We start from the raw sequence: 17,851 nt of genomic DNA, 5'->3' as shown, positions 1-17,851 counted from the left end.
TGAGCAATGAACTGAACTGTTTATGTTCAGTTATGTTTTTTCTAAACTGTGGAAGTTTAGTAAACAGGAATTAAGTTTTTCCAGATTGTCAAGAAAAATGTATTCTCACCAAAAAAAAAAAAAGAATTAAAAAAAAAGTGTCTTCCTTAATATAATTTGCTCAAAAACCTGGTCTCCAAACGCATTTTAATACTACAATTTATACAAGTTATGTTAGGATTTGTTCACGAGATAGAAAGAAGCAAGGGTGCTATTTCTGACCTGAACCCACGTGAATTTTGAAACAAAATCAGGAAGTTACCACGAATTTGGAGTTTAATTTCCTGTTGCCACAGGGGTTTGAGCAGCTCCGGGCTGAATAGAGGGCTACCACCGAAAGAGCCAAACCTGAGATGGTTAACAGCCACTCAGGCTGGTCTGTGCTCTAATTAACTGAGTATCCCAGCACAAGTGTAGCAAAAACCGTGGCATTAAATGGTGGGAGAGATTGGAAAGCAGCCTTTGTGCAGGGCAGCACGGCACTGCTGGTGCGTCGTACCACACAGGACTGCATCCCTGACAGCCCAGAGTCGCCTTCAGGATGCAGAACCAGCACCGTGCTGGACTCGGGTCGCTTCTCCACCATCCCACTGAAGGTGACCCAGGGACCTGCTCACCCCGAACGGAGAGGTGTGGGGCACACAGAGCATCGTCACTTCACACCTCAGGTCCCAACCACCTCTAAGGAGCTGTGAAAGGGGCAAACCAGCAACACCAACAGCGGCACCAGTTTCCCCAGACTGGGCGTATCAACCCGTGGGAGGCAGGGAAGCCCCTCTCCACCCTGGACTCATTTCCCCAGGCTTCTGCTACTCTCCACTCGTGTGCAGCCTTCAATTAAGGGACCAGCACTGACACTCTTGATGGACACAGAAGGATGCATCGTCCCCCCCTTTTACCTGCCAAGTATTTTGCTGACGCAGCCGTGGCTGACGCGGAGCTGCCGGGAGATGTCACAGGGCCGGACCCCTTGGTGGGCCAGCTCCACGATCCTTTGGCGAACGACATCTGGGAGGGGGCGGCCGTTCACGAAAACACCCCCCAGCTGATTCACGCCTCCATGTCCTGAAACACAGTGGGGAGGGGGAAGAAGGGCAGGGGAGGAAGAGCTGTGTGAGAGATGCGGGATGTTTCCCCACGGCAGACACCCCCAGCCCAGCGCTCCCCAGCACTGGGCATCACCCCCCGCCCCCGGCTTCGCCCCAGCTGCTGCTCCCCCAGAGCCACAGGACCCGCAGCAGGGGGGTGGCCAGGGCCATGCTGCCTGCGCTGCCGCTCGTGGGGGGGACACCCTCCTGCACAAAGGCAGATTGGGCCCCGTGCTGGGAAATGGCCACAGAACCCACACAGCGACGCCTGGACAAGGGCCCCCCCTCCTCCCGAATCCGTCAGTGCTGTCACCCCACTGCCAACCCCGAGCCGGTCTGGTTCTGCCCCACGGAGAAAAGGCTGGTCCTGGGAAGCCGACCGAAAACCGGGCTGGGTGGTCACTCCCTACACACCCCTGTGCCTCAGTGCAGGAGGGGGGGTACCTGAAATTAAACTGAGTTTTTTCTAAATGCCCTGACTTAGCCAAGGCCAGGAAAGGAAAACAAAACAAAACCAAACAGCCCCAAAAAGGACGATTTACAGCAACCTTGGCAGATGCTTTGATCCCACAAATGAAACCAAACAGCCCTGGATTTATTCTTTTCCAGGCAGAGCTGCACTGTTCACCTTTAGCAAGGTGAACCGGTGGGACCGGCAGTGGAGCTGTGAGAGACCCGTGAACGTGCAGCGATGCCACGTACCAGCGGAGGAAACACGATTAACCCTCACGCTGTTAATCACCCAAACTAGAGAGGAGGGAGGACGCTGAGAGCATCTAACGGGGGCAGCAGGGATGCCAATTCCGGAACAAAAACCATTCTCCACAGCTCTCCCTTCGCCCAGGGCTGGAGCAGCACTGCACCAGCCGGCCAGCCAAGTGCCTCCGTGTCCGAGCTTAAACCCAGAGATAAATCGAGGAGTAAAAATTCTGCAGAGCGATTTCTACGGGCCCCGGGTGCTGCCACGGCGGCCGCTGCTGCCCAACTTGCCAGCACCCTCCGGCTGCCGGGGCTGCACACGCAGCAGCCGGGCAGCGCGGAGCCGGACGCGGGGGAGCGGGGGGCTGAGCAGGGGGCCGGCCGAGACCCCGGCCCGCGCCGGGCCGCAGCGGCTGGATGGGGCCGGGGCCGAAGCGGGTTCGGCAGCGGCGCACGGAGCGTCCCCGCCGCGGAGGAGAGAGCGCGGGCAGCGCGGCCGTGCGCGCCGGAACGGCACGGAGCCGCGGGCAGCGGGAAGGGCAGGGGGGCCTGGCGGTGGCCGGGGGAGAGGGAGGGACGGAGGGGAGGCGGCGGGGGGGCGGGGGGGGGGGGCGGGAGGACGGGGGGAAGGAGAAGGGAAGACGGGGAAAGAGGAAAGAAGGAGGAAGGGGAAGGGAAAAGGAAGCAAGGGGGAGGAAGCAAGGGGGAAGGGAGGGAAGAGAAGGGAAGGAGAGGATGGAAAAGCGAGAGAGAAAGGAGGAGGGGAAGGAGGAGAGGAGAGGAGAGGAGAGGAGAGGAGAGGAGAGGAGAGGAGAGGAGAGGAGAGGAGAGGAGAGGAGAGGAGAGGAGAGGAGAGGAGAGGAGAGGAGAGGAGAGGAGAGGAGAGGAGAGGAGAGGAGAGGAGAGGAGAGGAGAGGAGAGGAGAGGAGAGGAGAGGAGAGGAGAGGAGAGGAGAGGAGAGGAGAGGAGAGGAGAGGAGAGGAGAGGAGAGGAGAGGAGAGGAGAGGAGAGGAGAGGAGAAGGAGAGGAGAAGGAGAGAAGGAAAGGAAAGGAAAGGAAAGGAAAGGAAAGGAAAGGAAAGGAAAGGAAAGGAAAGGAAAGGAAAGGAAAGGAAAGGAAAGGAAAGGAAAGGAAAGGAAAGGAAAGGAAAGGAAAGGAAAGGAAAGGAAAGGAAAGGAAAGGAAAGGAAAGGAAAGGAAAGGAAAGGAAAGGAGGAAGGCAATAGAGAAATAAAGGAGAAGCGGGGAGAGGGGAGAAATGGGAGAGAAGAAAGAAAAACAAGAAAAGAAAAGAAAAGAAAAGAAAAGAAAAGAAAAGAAAAGAAAAGAAAAGAAAAGAAAAGAAAAGAAAAGAAAAGAAAAGAAAAGAAAAGAAAAGAAAAGAAAAGAAAAGAAAAGAAAAGAAAAGAAAAGAAAAGAAAAGAAAAAAGAGAAAAGAAAGAGAGAAATGAAAAAGAAAGGAAAAGGAAAAGAAAAATCAAAGCAGGGTGGCTGCCACAGGCGCTTCCGCAGGCCAAGCCGCGATGCTCCCTCCCGAGCCGGCTCCCGCGGCCGGCGCAGCCCGGAGCATCCGAGCCTGCAGCCGCCGGGGGAACAAACAAAGGCTGGGGCCGCCGCCGTCCCTCCCGCCGCGCCGGGGGACCCCTCCCCAAACCGTCCGCCCTCGGGAAGCCGCGCCGCCGCCGAGCCCGGCTCCCTGCCCGCCCGGGGTCCTTCTCCCCGGCCGGCCGGTGGGCGGGCGGCGGGGGCCCCGTCGGGCCGGGGGGCTGCGGGAGGCGGGGGCACAGAGGGCTCTGTCCGCGGGCTGTGGGAGCGGGTCCGGTGCGCTGCCCCGCTCCCCCCTTCACACCGACACCCGCCCCCGGTCTGTGCCCGCTCCGCCGCACCCGCAAGGGGCTGGGACGAGACTCGGGGCCGCTTTCGGGCGGGGCGGGGGGGACAGGTAGCGGGCCCTGCCTGGAGCCCCGGGACGGCTGAGGGCTGGGAAGCTGGGAAGGACGGAGGACGATCCGGCCGGTCCCGGGGAGCCGCCCGCGGGGAGGGGGGTGGTGTCAGGGCCGACCCCCGCCCGCCTCGGCACCCCCGGGGCCCGGGACGGCGGCGGCCGCTGGCTCTGCCCGGGCGGGACGGGGAAGCCGCGGGGTCCGAGGCGCAGCCAGAAGGGGCCGAGGTGCCGCTCGGACACCTCCCGGGCCCCGGCCAGCGGCAGCTCCCGCCGCTGCCCGTCCTCCACCGCCGCGTTCCGCCCGGAGTGGCCTCCCCACCCCCGGGGACAGCCGCGGGTCCGGAGGTCGTTCGGCGACGAACGTCCCCGGGGCTCCCCGGCCGCGGCCGGGGCCAGAGCGAAGCCACCGGGCTTTTGGTGCGGTTTTGGGGTTCGGGTTTTGTTTTTTCCTTTCCCTTCCGTTGTGCCCCGAAATTCCCGCGGAAGGTAATCGATTTCCCCGGGCTGCGGATGGCGGGCGGGAGCCGCTGGATCGCCGCGGCTTCTCCCGCACAAGCCGTGGGCTGCGGGGGTCCGGGAGCGCTGCGGCCCCCTCGGGCTCCGCGCTGCGACCCCCCCACGTCGTGTCCGGTCGTGTCTCCCCCCCCAAAAAAAAAACCCCACACACCCCGCCCGCGTCCCGTCTGCCCTCAAAGTTCTCCCTTGAAAACCGCGTTTTGGTTGAGCGGCGGGGGAGAAAGGAAGGCGTTTTCCCAACGCCGTGGTGCCGCTTCCAGCGGGGCGGCGGGAGCGTTACCGGCGGCTCGGGACCCCTCCCGGGACCGCGGGACGGGCAGAACCGGAGGGCAGCGGGCGGGAGCGGCGGGCGGGCGGGGAGCGGGGCACCCCCAGCCCCGGCGCTCGATGGTTTATTTGGAAAACAAATTTCTTTTCGCTGCAGGGCTGCGGTGCGCCGGGAAATGAGATTAGTTCTACCTTAAATTTCCTCGCCATCTCTCGCCGTAATGCAGCGTTTAACTCACCGTGAGAGAAGATGTCATTTCACATAACAGTGTGCTAATGGATAAGTCTTCCCCGACCTCTCAAGCACAACAAATGCCCGCAGCCCGCCCGCACGACCTGTTACCGGCGCTGCCGCCCGCCCGCCCGCCTCCGCCGCGCTGCGCGGCGCGGGGCTCGCCCAGGGGCTCCGGCTCCGTCTGCGGCCGGTGGAAGCAGCGACAAAAAACACTTCCCCCCGCGCCCCCCCGGCCCCGCTCCCCGCCGCTCGCTGCGTGCCTGACTTCTTGTCGCTCTAAATTAACTAATATCTAAAACATTAACGAATATCTAAAACGTTAAAAACAGGGCGAGAAAATCGAACGGCAAAACTTTTCCGTTCGCCGGGCGCACCGGGCGGCTCTCGCTGCGGAGGCTGCAATTAGGGGGGTAAAAACACACGCACCCCCACCTATACACACACACACACACACACACACTGTGTATCTCTACAGACGCGGAAACACACATAACCGCCCGTGCACACACGCAGGTCGATGCGCACGTTACGCGTGTGCGGGTTCCCTGAGAGGCAGTTTCACCTCGGCTCTCTGCCGGCCGGAAAACGAGCCGCGGACCCGCGCGCTGCCCGCAGCATCCCGCCGCCGTCTGCCCGCCCGCACAGCCATCCCCGCCGCAAGGCCGCCCTGCCCGAAGGCGCCCGGAGCCTGCGGACGGACGGACCGACCGGGCCGGAGGAAGGCGGCGAAGTAACCCCGGAATTGACGGCCGACGGCAGCCCGGACCGCCGTTTGACCGGACCCCCCCACATCCCCCCCCCCACCCCGGAGCCCCGCGCCGGGCGGGGAGAGAGCCGAGCCGGCGGCCCCGTCCGCGACCGCGCAGGGCCCGTCGCGGCCGTGTCAGAGAAGTTGAACTAGCAGCCTACTTACTATGCATTGCTGCAAACGGGTCGTGCTTACAGTGTATTTCCATCGGAGCGGTCCGGGCCGGGGCGGCCTCGCCGAGCTGGTCTCGATTCACCGGCGGAGCCCGGGTTTGGGGCCGGGGGAAGGGAGCCCGAAAATAAACAGCGGGTGACCGACCACACACACACACCAAAAAAAAACCACCAAAAAAAAAAACCAAAAAACACCCAAAATAGAGGAAAAAACCCGGAACAACAAAAAAAGGCAAAATTAAAAAAATCCAGCCAAAACCCCCAAACCAAAAAAGCCAACCGAAAAGCCCCGAACAGAGTCCCGCCCCGAGCGGGGCCGCGGGATCCGGCAGCGGCGGCCGAGGCGACTGCCTGCGCCGCTCTCAAGGTCCGGGGGCTCCGTCGAGGGGCGGGGGTGGGGGACACACACACACACAAGGAGCGGCCGCCCCGGGCTGCGCCTCTGCCTCCGGCCGCTCGGCCGAGCCGCGGCACTCGCCTCCCGGCTCCGAGGCGGCGGCCGGGGGAAGGCTGCGGGCGTCGCGGGCCGGCGGGCGGGAGCCCGGCGCTGCCTTCCCCGACGGCTCTTTGTGCTGTCGGCGCCGGCGGCTGCTCGGCGGCTTCGAGGCGGGCGGCGGCGGGGCGGGCGCCCCGTCCGCGGGGCTCGGTCCCGGGGCGGCGGCGGCGGCGCGCTCCGCCTGTGCCGCCCACCCGCCGCGCCGCTCGCAGCAACTCGCGGAGCCGGGCGGGGCCGCTCGGCGGTGGGCGAGGGGAGCGGCGGGGGAAGGTGTGCGAGAGGGCGGGGAGCGGGGCGGGGGGGCCGGGCTCGCCTCGCCTCGCCGCTGGGCCCCGCGGGACCGGGGCCGCCCCGTCAGCGGCCGCCGTCCGACCCGGGGCGCCGGCGCGGCGCTCCCATCGCCCCCCCCCCCGCCGCCCGCCGGGCCGCAGCCGCCTCCCCCCCCACCACCCTTCCCTCCCCACCCCCTCCCGCCCCCGCCCCCCCCCCCACACCTTCCCCTCCCGCCGCCGACTCCCCACCCCAACACCCACCCCCCCCCCCCACCCCTCCCCTCGCCAACAACCGCCGCCCTCGCCCGCCGTCGGCTGCCGGGGCGGCGCGGCGCCTGCCTGGCTCGGGCGGTGCGCCCGGCGCGCTGCCGGCCCGCGGCGGGCGGCGGGGGTTGTGGCGGGCGGAGGGGGGCGGGGGCCGGGGGGCGGGAGCACGGAGGGGGGCGCGGGGCGGGGCGGGGCGGGGGGGGGGTTTCCCCCGGTGACCGCGGGCGGCGCGCAGGGGGACGCGCGGTTGGGCCGCGTGGCGCGGAGCGCCCCGCGGCCCAACCGCGCGTCCCCCTGCGCGCCCGCGGAGGAGGCGCGGCGGGCGGCGCTTCAGCACCTCCCGGCTGGACAGCGGCGGCCGGCGGTGGGCGGGGCCCGGCCGTCACTCACCCGCCACGGCCAATGGCAAAAGTTAACTTGCCGGAGCCCGGCATTGGTCGCCGTGCTGCCACGCTGCCTATTGGCGGGACGGGGGGCCAATGGGGGGCGAGGGGCGGGGCCGCGGCGGGCGGGGCGAGGTGGGGTTGGGGGGGGGTGAGAGCGGGTGTGTGTAGCGGGGTGTACGGCCGGGGGCGGGGGGCAGGGGGGGGTGTTACCGGAGGGAGGCGCGGGGGGCGCAACCACCCCATGTCCACGGGCCGTGGGACCCCCCCCCGACGGGTGGACAGAGAGTCCCGTGGTCGCCGGATATCCCCATCACCCGTTATACCCACCCCCCCCCTCCCCCGACGTGCGGCCGGCGCGTCCTGTGGCCGCGGGTCTCCCGGGTGGGGGGTTGAGGGGGGGTTCGAGGGGGGGCGTCCCGCAGCCTTCGGTGCCCCCCCGACGCGTTTAGCGCGGCGCATCCCCGGGCCGTGTGTCCCCCGACGGCTGCCTGCCCCGCGTGGCCGGGCAGTGCTCGGGCGCCGGTGCTTCCGGCAGCCCGCGGGGTTCAGGGGGGAGGGTACCGGGCTGTGGTGGGGAGGGGGGGTCCGGCGGGAATGGCGCTGGCGGGCAGGGGCCGCCCCGCGCCGGGCCGACGGCATCCCGTCTGCGGCCGCTCCGACGCGGGGGCTGCTCGTGGCCACCCGGGGCTCCGGCCGGGAGAAGCGGCCGGGATGGGCCCCTCGGGCGGTGCGCGGATCAGCGTGAGAGCAGAGCGGAGCCCTGCCCCGGCCCCGGCCCCGCCGCCGCGGACACGGGGTCGCAGCGGGAGCTCTGCCCGCCGCCCCCCGGGGGGGTGCCCCCGCCCCGCCGGGCCCGGGCAGGGTCGCTCCCCGGCAGCGGCGCGGGTGGGGGGCGGGTGAGCGCGGGGCGAGTTTTCGTTGAGCGAGAAACTCCCGAGCGCGGCCGAGCTGCCGCCCGGGGCTGTGGGGAGCGGGTCTGGGCCGCCTCCCGCTCAGCACCGCGGCCAAGCAGGGGCCGTCGGGCCTAAAGTTAACCCCCCGCCCGCAGCCCACCCACCCCCCCCCCCCCGTCTCCTCCCCCCCAGGTCGCTGCCGAGCGCAGACCCCGTGCCCGGGGCGCGGCGAACGGCGGGGCCGGTGCGGAGGGGAAGCGCGGGCGCAGGGCACTGCCGTACCCCCAGTCTCCAGCCCTTGGCCTTCCCGCCCCGCGCTGAAGTGTGTGTCCCCCCTCCCCCCGCGCCCCCACAGCCCGCCGGGATGCGGGGCCCCGCCGTGCCCTGGGCCCCGCGGCGCCGGAGGCCCCTGGGCGCGGGGCAGAGCTGCCGGTGCTGCCGCGCCCGCCGACACCGGCTCCCCCCCCCCACCCCGCCCCGGCCGCGGGGGCGTGCGGCGCGCCGCCGTGAAATGCTTTATCGATTAAACGATTATTCAGGCGATTTAACTAATAAAAGGCCGCATCGATCGCCTCGGGATCGCGTTCCGCCACCGCGCCGCCAGGCCGCCTCCGCGCCCGACACCGGCCCCGCGGGGGCCGCCGCACGGACGGCGCTGGACGCGGCCTCCCGCCGGCCGCCGGCGGGGCCCCTCGGCCGGACGCGGGGCCGGGGGTGTCTCTGCGGTCCCCGCGCCGCCCCGAAAGCCCCTCGGGGACGGGTCCCCCGCCCGCCCCGCCCGGCCCCGCGGCCCACGCGTGACCGGGCGCGGAGCGCTCCCCGCGGACCCAGCCCGAGTCCCACCTGTGCGGCCGGCCCGGGGGGTCGCGTAGGTTTTCTCCAGCTCCATCCCGGCTTTTCAGGACTTGGACGGACAGAGGGAAAAGTTTCCACGTTCTGTTGTTGTCTCCGTGCTCTTCGTTCTTCTTTTTTACAAATATTTTCCTTTTCCTTATCTTTTTCTCTTCTTATCTTTTATTTTGTTTTCCTTTTCCCTTTTCTTCTTTTTTTTTCTTCTTTATTTTCTTTTTCCTTTTCCTTTTTGTTTTTTTTTTTTTTTCTCGAGGGGCTCTCGCAGGTTGGAATAATTCAACTCTTCCGCTCCCCGCCGAGCTTTTGCAGCTGATCACTGAGCTGAAACTAAACGTTTTAGGTGGAAAAAAGCCTCTGAAGGAACCGTGAAATGATTAAGAAACTAAAGAGCTCCTCTCCATGTGAGATCATGTCCTGTTCTCTGAAACATCACAAGATGTCCCCAGACGCAGCCAAAACCCAAGGAAAACTCTGACATCTGTTGTAGCTGGAATCAAAGTTCGCCCGCAGCCAGTCGCCCCCCGAGTGCTCCGCCGGCGGCTGCGGAGCGGCGGCAGCGGCAGCGGCGGCGGCACCTGCCCGCTCTGCCTCCGCCAGCTCAGCCCGTCACCAACTTTTCAGCAGCCCCGACTTCCCCTTCCCGGGCCGGGGAGTGACGCCGCAGCCCCGGGGCCTCGCTCCCCGACGGGCTGGGCCGCCGTGGGGGCGGGACGGGGACTCGCCGGGCAGCGCCTGGGGGGCGGCGGGGAGAAACACCCGCCCCCCCCGCCTCCAGCGGCCGCATCACACCCTGCCCGGCCCTGCGCCCCTGCTTGCGGGCGGCCCTGCGGCCGAGCCCGGCGGCCGGGGGGCGAGCGGCCCGACGGCGGTGCCGGGGGTGGGGGGGGAGGGCTGGGATGGTCTTTTCCTCTGGCGGGGGGTCTGAGGGGGGTGTCCCCGCGCTTCCCGGCTGCACGGCGGCCTCCCGCCGGTACCGAGCCGCGGCTGCGGACCCACGGCCGCGTCCTGTAGGCCTCGGCGGCGCGGGCGAGGGCGGGGAGAGGGGAGGGGGCGAGCTCCCGAGGCCCGGCCGCTCCCGGGGTTGTCTTTCGGCGAAGGCGGCTCGGGGGAAGGGAAAATCAACAGGAAACCTGGCGGCGCTGGGGTTCCCGAGGGACAGAACCCCGCGAGGTGCCGCCCGCAGCCCCGCACCCGCTCCCACCGCGCACTGCCGCGGCCTGCCCCGCCGCGGCCCGCTCCCTCTCCCACGGAACCCGCCCGGCCACGGAGCCATTCCGCGGGACGAGCGTGTGCGGGGGGTTCTGTTCGCTCCACGCGTGGCGGGTCCAGCCGCGCCCTGGGGCCGAGCGGCCGCGGGCAGGGGAGAGGAGCGGAGCGGGGCGGGGGGCTGCGGACCTGCGGTGCCCGCAGGCACAGCGGGCAGGGATGCTCGGCGCGGTGGAACGGGCTTCTGCCGCGGGGCCGCTCGCCGGGCCGGGCCGGGCCGGGCAGGAGGGACATGCCCACATTTGGGGTTTGGAGACCCAGTTCAGTGGAGGTGCGCCCGGCCGTCTCTCCCGGCGCAGCCCCGCGGCCCTCGCCCTCCCCAGGAGCTGACAGGGACACGGCTCCGTTTCCAAAACCTTCATTCTTTTCCCCCTCCCCGCTTCTGTCGCCGTCGCGCCCGGGAACCGCTGTCCCGCCTGTCCCGGCCGGCTCGGCAGCTGGGCCGGGCCGCGCCCGCCGGGACCCCCGGCTCGGTCCCCGCGCGGCTGGAGGGAGGCCGGCTCTCGCCTCTCGCCCTTGTGCTTCCCCTTTCACCAACGATTCTTCGCTCTCATTTGCCTGCACAAAAATAGCCGCCGGCCAGAGCCCGCTTCCCGCCGCGGAATCCGACCGGCCGTGCGAACAGCCGCCTCGGGACGGCCCTTCCCCGGCAGCCCCGGGCCCGCATCCCTCGCGGCCCTGGCCGCAGCCAGGAGCCCGGCGGCGCTTCCCCGGCCTCGCACCGGGAAACGAACGAGACACATTCTGTTGTCCCGGCCCGCGGAGCAGAGCGGAGAGGCGGCGGACGGGCTGCGGCGGGGACCCGGCTGCAGGGACGCGCACGGCGCCGGCACGGCGGGGTCCGCGGGACGCGCCCGCCCCGCCTGCGAGCGGGGACCGTGCTCGCCCCGGGCCGCCGACAGCCCGCCGCCGGCGGGCCCGAGCCCTCCGCGGCATCCCGGGGCCGTGCGGGGCCTGGCCCGGCCGCCGCTGCTCCGCCGCCCCGCTCCGGCGCGGCTGCCATCACCCGGCCCCGGCGCCACGCGGGCGGCTGCACCCCGCTCGCCCCCAGCCCCCCGCTCCCTGCCCGTGCGGGGTCAGCTCTGGGGCGCATGGCGCGGGGCGAGCCCCACACCACCCCCCCCCCCCCCCGAAGACCCCCCACGCCCCGAGCTGCCCTGGCCCTGCGGAGCGCTGCGAGTCCCTCCTGCGCCCCCGCTGCGGTGCGACTGAAGGCCGGCTGCGGGCAAGCCGAGCCCCAGGGCCGCGCAGGAGACCGAGCGGCTCCAGCTCAAGGACGGCGCTTCGGCGCTGCCGCGCTCGGGCGGCCGGGAGGCACCGTCGGGCCAACGCGTCCCGGCGCTCCCCGCTGCCGGGCTCGGTGCGGGGCGGGTGATGGGCGAGCGTGTTTCCGAGTGTCCCCGGGGCAGCGGCAGCCCTGCCGCAAGGGACGGGGACGGGGGGCTGTCGCTAAGCCGTGCTTTCGGCCTTTTATCGTTAGGAAGCGAAAGGATCCCCCCCACCACCACGCACCCCCACGGCCGGGGCTCCGCACTCGTGCTGCAGACCCGGGCGCTGCTCGAGGCTCCGCGCAACCGATCGCGGCCGAGACCGCGGAGCCTGCGGAGCGAAGGGCTTGCATCGCCCTGGCCGCCCCGGAGCCCGGCAGCCGCCTTTCCCTGCGGCGTGGGGCCGGGAATTCATCCGCTCCCGGTGCCGCTTTGGAGTCACTCGGCTCTTTCTCGCGTATCTGTGAACACGCCGGTACCAGCGGTGGAGGCAGGCAGCGCTGGGTGATGTGCCCTCCGCCCAGGCGGGGGTACGGGCCGGGAGGCTGGCTGGTTTGGAAATCGCCGCAGGCCATGGGCTCTGTCCTCCGGTGCCTGTCGTTTCAGATGCAAAAGACGGAGGATCTGGTGTCGATCGTGGGCCACTGTGCTCCCCGAGATAAAAGGGAGCTCTAGGATGAGCGGGCTAATTACGCTAAGCAATTTAAAGGGTGTTTGATGGGCAGTCCTGTAAAGTTGAGGGGACTTTGGTGGCTTAGGGAACCCCCGCAGCGTTCTGCACAGAGCTGTCCAAGGGGAAGCATCAGCGACTGAGGCCTGACAGAGGAGAGCCTGAAGCAGAGGCACCCGCTCAGCAGCGCCCTTTTCTTGGGTGATCCACACGGAAGAGGTGCTGTGTGTGTCCCCCCCCCACAGCTGAGACGGATGGGAGGACACGTGGACACCCTTGTCGGTGTCCATTTCCCAGTCACAGAATTATAGATTTGTCTTGGCTGGAAAATCATTTAGACCAAGTCCAACCATCACCCAAACCTACCAACAACCACTAAACCACGTCCCTCAGCACCACATCTAACTGTCTTTTAAATACCTCCAGGGATGGAGACTCCACCACCTCCCTGGGCAGCCCGTTCCAGTGCCTGGCAGCCCTCCCAAGGAAGAAGATTTTCCCAATATCCAATTTAAACCTCCCCTGGTGCAACTTGACCCATTTCCTCTTGTCCTGCCACACGTTGCTAGGGGGAAAAGGTCAGCCCCTGCCTCTCCACAGCCTCCTTCAGGTACTTGTAAGCAGTACAAGTCCCCCCTCATCCTCCCCTGCTCCAGACTAAACATTCCCAGTTCCCTCAGCCGCTCCTCATGACATCAACTCTCCAGTCCCCTCACCAGCCTCTCTGTGCCTTCCCAGTTGGGTCTGTCCAGCGTGGGGGCAGAGCCGGGGTGGTGCAGCTGACAAACCCAGAGGGTTTTATTTTCAAGAGCGTGAGAGGAGGGCAGGAAATGCCGAGACACTTCTCTTTTTCAGTTGACGTGCGTTATTACTTTTGCTCCCCGCTCACCTGCCGCCCCAGAAGTGCGGCGGCAGAGCCGGGGGGCGAGCAGCGTGCCGGGGGTCCTGGTCGGGGGCCTTCAGAGGGGGCCAGCGTGGCGGGGTGAAACGCTTCTCTGAAGGAGCTGCCCGCAGCTCTGCTGGGCCCCAGGCGCTGCTCCTCACCACCCCCTTCTCCACCTCTGGGACTTTTCTTTTCCCACCGTTCCACAGCCACACAGTGAGCACGGCCTCTGTTTGCAGAGATGAATTTCGTGTTGGAGCAGGAGACCAGCCCAAATTCATCAAAGCAATGAACAGCCTAAGAAAAAGCAGCCTCAGCCTGTTTCATCACTCTGGCGTGGAAGGTGTCAGGGCCACCGTGAACGCCTCAGTCCCCTCTCTCAGTTACTTTCACTGATCTCGAGTGTGGTTATTTTCACAGTTAAAAAGACATGGTTTTAAAAGTCAGCTTTGCAGAGCTTTCTGAGTGGCGACACGCTCACATGCACAGCTGAAAATGAGCCAGCATCCGAGGCAGGCCAAGCCGCAGCAGATGCTGGCTTCTACCCCTTCCTGAGAGCTCTGTGAGAAACCCCACCGTGCCCTCTGAGATTTCTGCAGTGACGTGGTAGAGCGAGAGGGCCTGGCCTCCTGGGAACACGGCGCGGGTGGACTGCAGAGCTCCGGCTTCCCCGGGCCCCTGCACCGCGGCTCCTCGTTCAAACCCGGCGGAAGAGCGTGACGCAAGGTGCCATGAGCAGCAGAGCTGGCGTCCCCCAGCACGCGGGGCATCCCGCCAGGCAGGGAGCACCTTCCAAACGCAGCAGTGGGATGGGTGATGCTTCTGGGACCAGAGCAAGGAGCGGAGCAGATGGATGCCTGAGGGCTGCAGTGCCCGGGCGTGCAGACCTTCGCCAGGGCAGCTGCATCCTGGCCAGGGGAAGGCGGGCAAAGGGGAAGGTTGCTGAGCCCTTTGTCACAGGGGAGACCTAGGGAGGTGCCTGGGGCTGCACCAGCCAGCACAGAGCTGAGGGCAGGTCTCAGGTCTGTGCAGCTGTACATCAGGGGCCTGGTGAAAAAGCATCCTCAGCCTGCACCCTCTAGTACTGCGGTTGGGTGTCAGCAGCCAGGCAGGTGCCCCGAGGACAGGCTGTGACTGAGCTTCTGAGCCAGGCAGACCTGGGAAGCTTGCTGCAGGGCTGGAGCTCCTCCTTTGCTTGGAGGAGCTGCCTCGCCCTGCTGCCCTCCCCCTGAGCACATCCTCCCGTGGATACCCTGAAAAGAAGGGCCCGTTCTGGCCACGCTGCGAAGGGAAGAAGCCGAGAATGAGGATTTTTTTGACAGGGCTGTAGCTGGAACGCGATGGGCTCTGACACACAATGCTAGCTTCTCCGGCCTCTCTGGAGAAAGCCAAGAACAAATATTTCAGCCCAAGTTCACCCTGTGCTGTAACTTTTGTGTTTGCGGCTATTAAAACGCTGAAAAAGGTCAGATTGATTCCTTTGCTTGGAGAATTGCTGGGAGAAGGGGTAGATGGGGAGATAGGAAGTTAAATCACTGAATAGTCTGCTTCCAACAATTGCCAGCAAAGAGGAAAATAGAGTTGATTAAGCGAGCCTTTGCTAGACAGAAGTGCCAAGAAAAGGCAAGGAGGAGGCAGGAGGATGGGAAATGCCAGGCTTCCTCCAGCTCAGGAGACATACCCCTGTGTTAACCATTACCTTTCCTAGCCCAGGTTTCATGTCATCACCCCGACTTTCCCCAGTTCACTGAAAAGAAGGCAGTGGGTCAGAGCTTCCAGACATGTAATTCGCTATTGTCAACTAAGCATTGGAGAGCAGAAACCAGGCAGCATCCAGGGCACAGCCCTGCCCAGAGCCTCCCCACATCAGGGGCTGGTCACCAGCAGGAACACGGTGCTGTATCCCTGTTCCTCCTCAGCTAATCAGTTGATTGTTATGGGTACATCTCTTGGTCAGCACAGTACATAAATACACACTCTAAATCCCAACTGCAGAAGGATTTTTTGTTGTAATCTGTTTTGCGTCTGACCAGCCTGAGAGAATTCAGATTTTCAAAAAAATACCTCTTAGATGTGTCCATTGTGGGTTTGCATGGCCAGGTTCTGGTGGAGCAGGAGGGTTGGGGCGGTGGCTTCTGCAAGATGATGCTAGAAACTTCCTCCAGGCCCCACAGAGACAACACTGGCCGGCTCGAGGCAGGACCCACCGCTGAGCAAGGCCGAGCCCATAGTGCTGGTCACAGGCCTCTGGGCATCACAGTGAGGAGGGAATATGCCAGCGGCCGCTTTGTGCCCCGGGGAGTGAGGAGGTGGGAGAGACTGTGCAGCCACCTTTTGATGGCTTGCAGAAAGGCTGCCCTCCACAGCCATGGGAGCCGTGTCGGTGCATGGGGGAACATTTCAACACGTGCTTCACCGTGCCCATCACCGGAGCCTTTGTGCAGCGAGGTCTGCTGCCCAACAAGGAAAAAAGGTGAAGACAAAACAGGAGAGATTCCCCACATTCGCTGCCTGTGCATTTATCAGCTGTTCCACTTCAGAAGGTCAGGAAGGGGCCTCGCTTTTTGTTTCAGGAATCCCCTTCTGCTGCGTTCCTCTCACCTGCACCCACACCATCACCCTCACAGCAGCCCTGCATAAATAAACCAAAATAAATAAATAAACCATAAATAAATAAACCATAAATAAAGAAACCAAAGCACATCCTTCTCCTCCTCCCAAAAATCCTCTTGGGCAGCGCTTCAGACCACCTGGCTTTGAAAACATCCTGTAGAGGCAGAAGCATCGTCCAGCGGCACCTCAGTGCGGTGTGAGCAAATCCCGCTCGGCCCCAGGCATCGCATGCCCACCCTCCTTCCCTCCCTCCCACTGCTGCTGCTGGCAAAGCCGGGCACTTCCCAGCCCCGCAGTGCGGGCTGGATGGAGTCCACCCCACCGAGGGGCTGCCGAAGGATGCTCTGCCCTGCGTGGGGGGACGCTGGCCCGGCTGCGTACAGCAACAGCTCGGCCCCTAGCCCTCACACTCCTCTGAAAACAATTAACACCTGAGATTGGGAGGTTTTCTTCCTCTCCTTAGGTATTTTTGGTGTAATTTCCTTCTCTCTATTTTTTTTTTTATCGGCATTCACTCTAATTCTGCAGGGTGAGGGCTGTGTTTAGAGCAGATGACAGAGAGTTCTGCTCTTTATCATCACACGGCGAACTGCAGTTAACTGGAGACTTTAAGAACAATACAGAAATCTATTTCATTAACTCCAGATACTGCTTACCTCCAATTATACAGCTGTATGAAAATTACTAACTGTGAAATACAAAAAGGTTGTCTTGTAATTGAAACCTTTTTTTTTTTTTTTTGTTAAATTTTGAAATCAATAAGAAGAAAATTAAAAGGGGTGGTTTGATAACACTTACCCTGTTTGCTCAATATAGAGCTATAACCACCATGAAAAGCCATTTACCTCGTGGTACCTTCTGCAGGAAGGGAAAGTGAAGAATTTCCTCGCTGGCTTTGGAAAGATGGTGTTTGGGTGAAGCAGGGGGATGAGGCAGCGCACAAGAGCAGAGCTGCAGGATGCTTCACCGAAAGGACACGGCTCTGGAGATGGCAGCCAGCAGGCAGGGCGCCCCTGTCATCCCTCTAGCAAAAATCACTGTGGAAGAAGGTTTTGCCTGCACGCTCGCACGGCAGAGCCTGGACACCGGCCCAGGGACACGTGGGGCCTAGGCAGCCTTGATGTGAGCACGGGGCCTGGCAGCCAGCGGGCTCCGTCCGGTGCCCCCAGGGCAGGCCCAGCACTGCCAGCTGCACCGAGCTGGCTGGGCAGCACTGCGCTGCTGCCAGGCTTCAGCATGGGAAGCCAAGGCTGGTTTTACTCTGCAGCATATCCTCTGTCCTCGGGCGGGAGATCCCAGGGGGTTTCTCTGGTGGAGCTGTGGTTCCCGCGGCAAAATGGCGTCCGGCGGGTGCCCAGGAGTGTGGGTGCAGGGGACGGGACACGCTCCTGCCAGGGCGGCCGGAGGCAGCCTGGGCCGAGGGCGGCTGTGAAGATGAGCCCTGGCATCTCGCGCCAGTAAAGCGGAACAAAACATTCTTGAGGGGAATTTCCTCCGAGCTGTTACAGCTCGGCTCCGGTGTCGCGCTCACCCTTTTAAGGCTGCTATTTCAGTGCTGTCTCTGCTTTTGCCCTGTGGGACACAGGGTGCTCTCAGCACAGCCCGTGATTTCAGGGGAGTTTTTCAGTGGTTTCGCAGCAGGGCACACGGGACGTGGGTACAACAAGCCCTTGTTTCCTGAGGGGACGGGTGCCAGCCACCCAGCTGGGAAACCTCTCTGGGAACCTGAGGTGTGAAGAAGCCCTTGCTCCTGGACAGGGCTGCCTTCCTCTCCTCTCCTCCCTAGCTCCAGGGCTCAGGGACCATGTTGTCCCAGAGTCCAACCTCACCTGTGGCACAAGGCTGGAAGATGCTACCAGCTCCTTCGCCAGCTGTCACGCTCTGGCCAGGAGGGCTGTAAACCCAGCCAGGCTCATGCTCCACAGCGTGCCCCGGGCACCCCATCAGCTGGTAGTTCCCCACCTTTCTGTCTTGCTGTCTGGTCTAGCAGACAGGATGACGACCAGGCTACATCAGAAGCACCCTGTAGAGAAAGGTCTGTCCAAGCCCCAGAAGGGAAGTATGGGCACTGATGGACAGCGAAGGGAAGGGCTCAGCCTGAAAATCAGAAAGGCTGTGGCAGGGAAGACAGAGGTGTAATGTGTCCCCAGCCCAGGTGGGCATCTGGATTGGAGGGCAGGGCGCACTGTGTCCTAAGGTCTGCCAGATCCGTGTGACTAGGGCAAAAAGAACCACTAATGACTCCAGGTGATGAGCAGGAGGAAGATCTGTGGCAA

The 17,851-nt window shown here is 64.6% G+C and overlaps 1 protein-coding gene across 9 annotated transcripts in view; it reads right to left on the bottom strand.

The window, feature by feature from the left end:
* Window positions 1-9,109, bottom strand: part of PAX5 (paired box 5) — a gene marked incomplete at both ends in the record, with an annotated part of 127,537 nt that extends 118,428 nt beyond the window's left edge. For 8 of the 9 annotated variants that reach the window (XM_084279027.1, XM_084279028.1, XM_084279029.1 and 5 more), the window contains 2 exons: window positions 939-1,104; window positions 8,867-9,109. In XM_084279027.1, the coding sequence (XP_084135153.1) occupies window positions 939-1,104; window positions 8,867-8,912 (212 nt within the window). Of the gene's footprint in view, window positions 1-938; window positions 1,105-5,701; window positions 5,745-8,866 lie in introns of those variants that run through there. The other variant, XM_084279031.1, reaches the window with a different exon arrangement.
* Between the last annotated feature and the right edge of the window lie 8,742 nt (window positions 9,110-17,851).

Source organism: Gallinula chloropus, assembly GCF_964237585.1.
Source record: "Gallinula chloropus genome assembly, chromosome: Z".
NCBI lineage: Eukaryota > Metazoa > Chordata > Aves > Gruiformes > Rallidae > Gallinula > Gallinula chloropus.
Note: the sequence above shows the minus strand (reverse complement) of the source record. Positions and strands in the feature narration are given on the sequence as shown.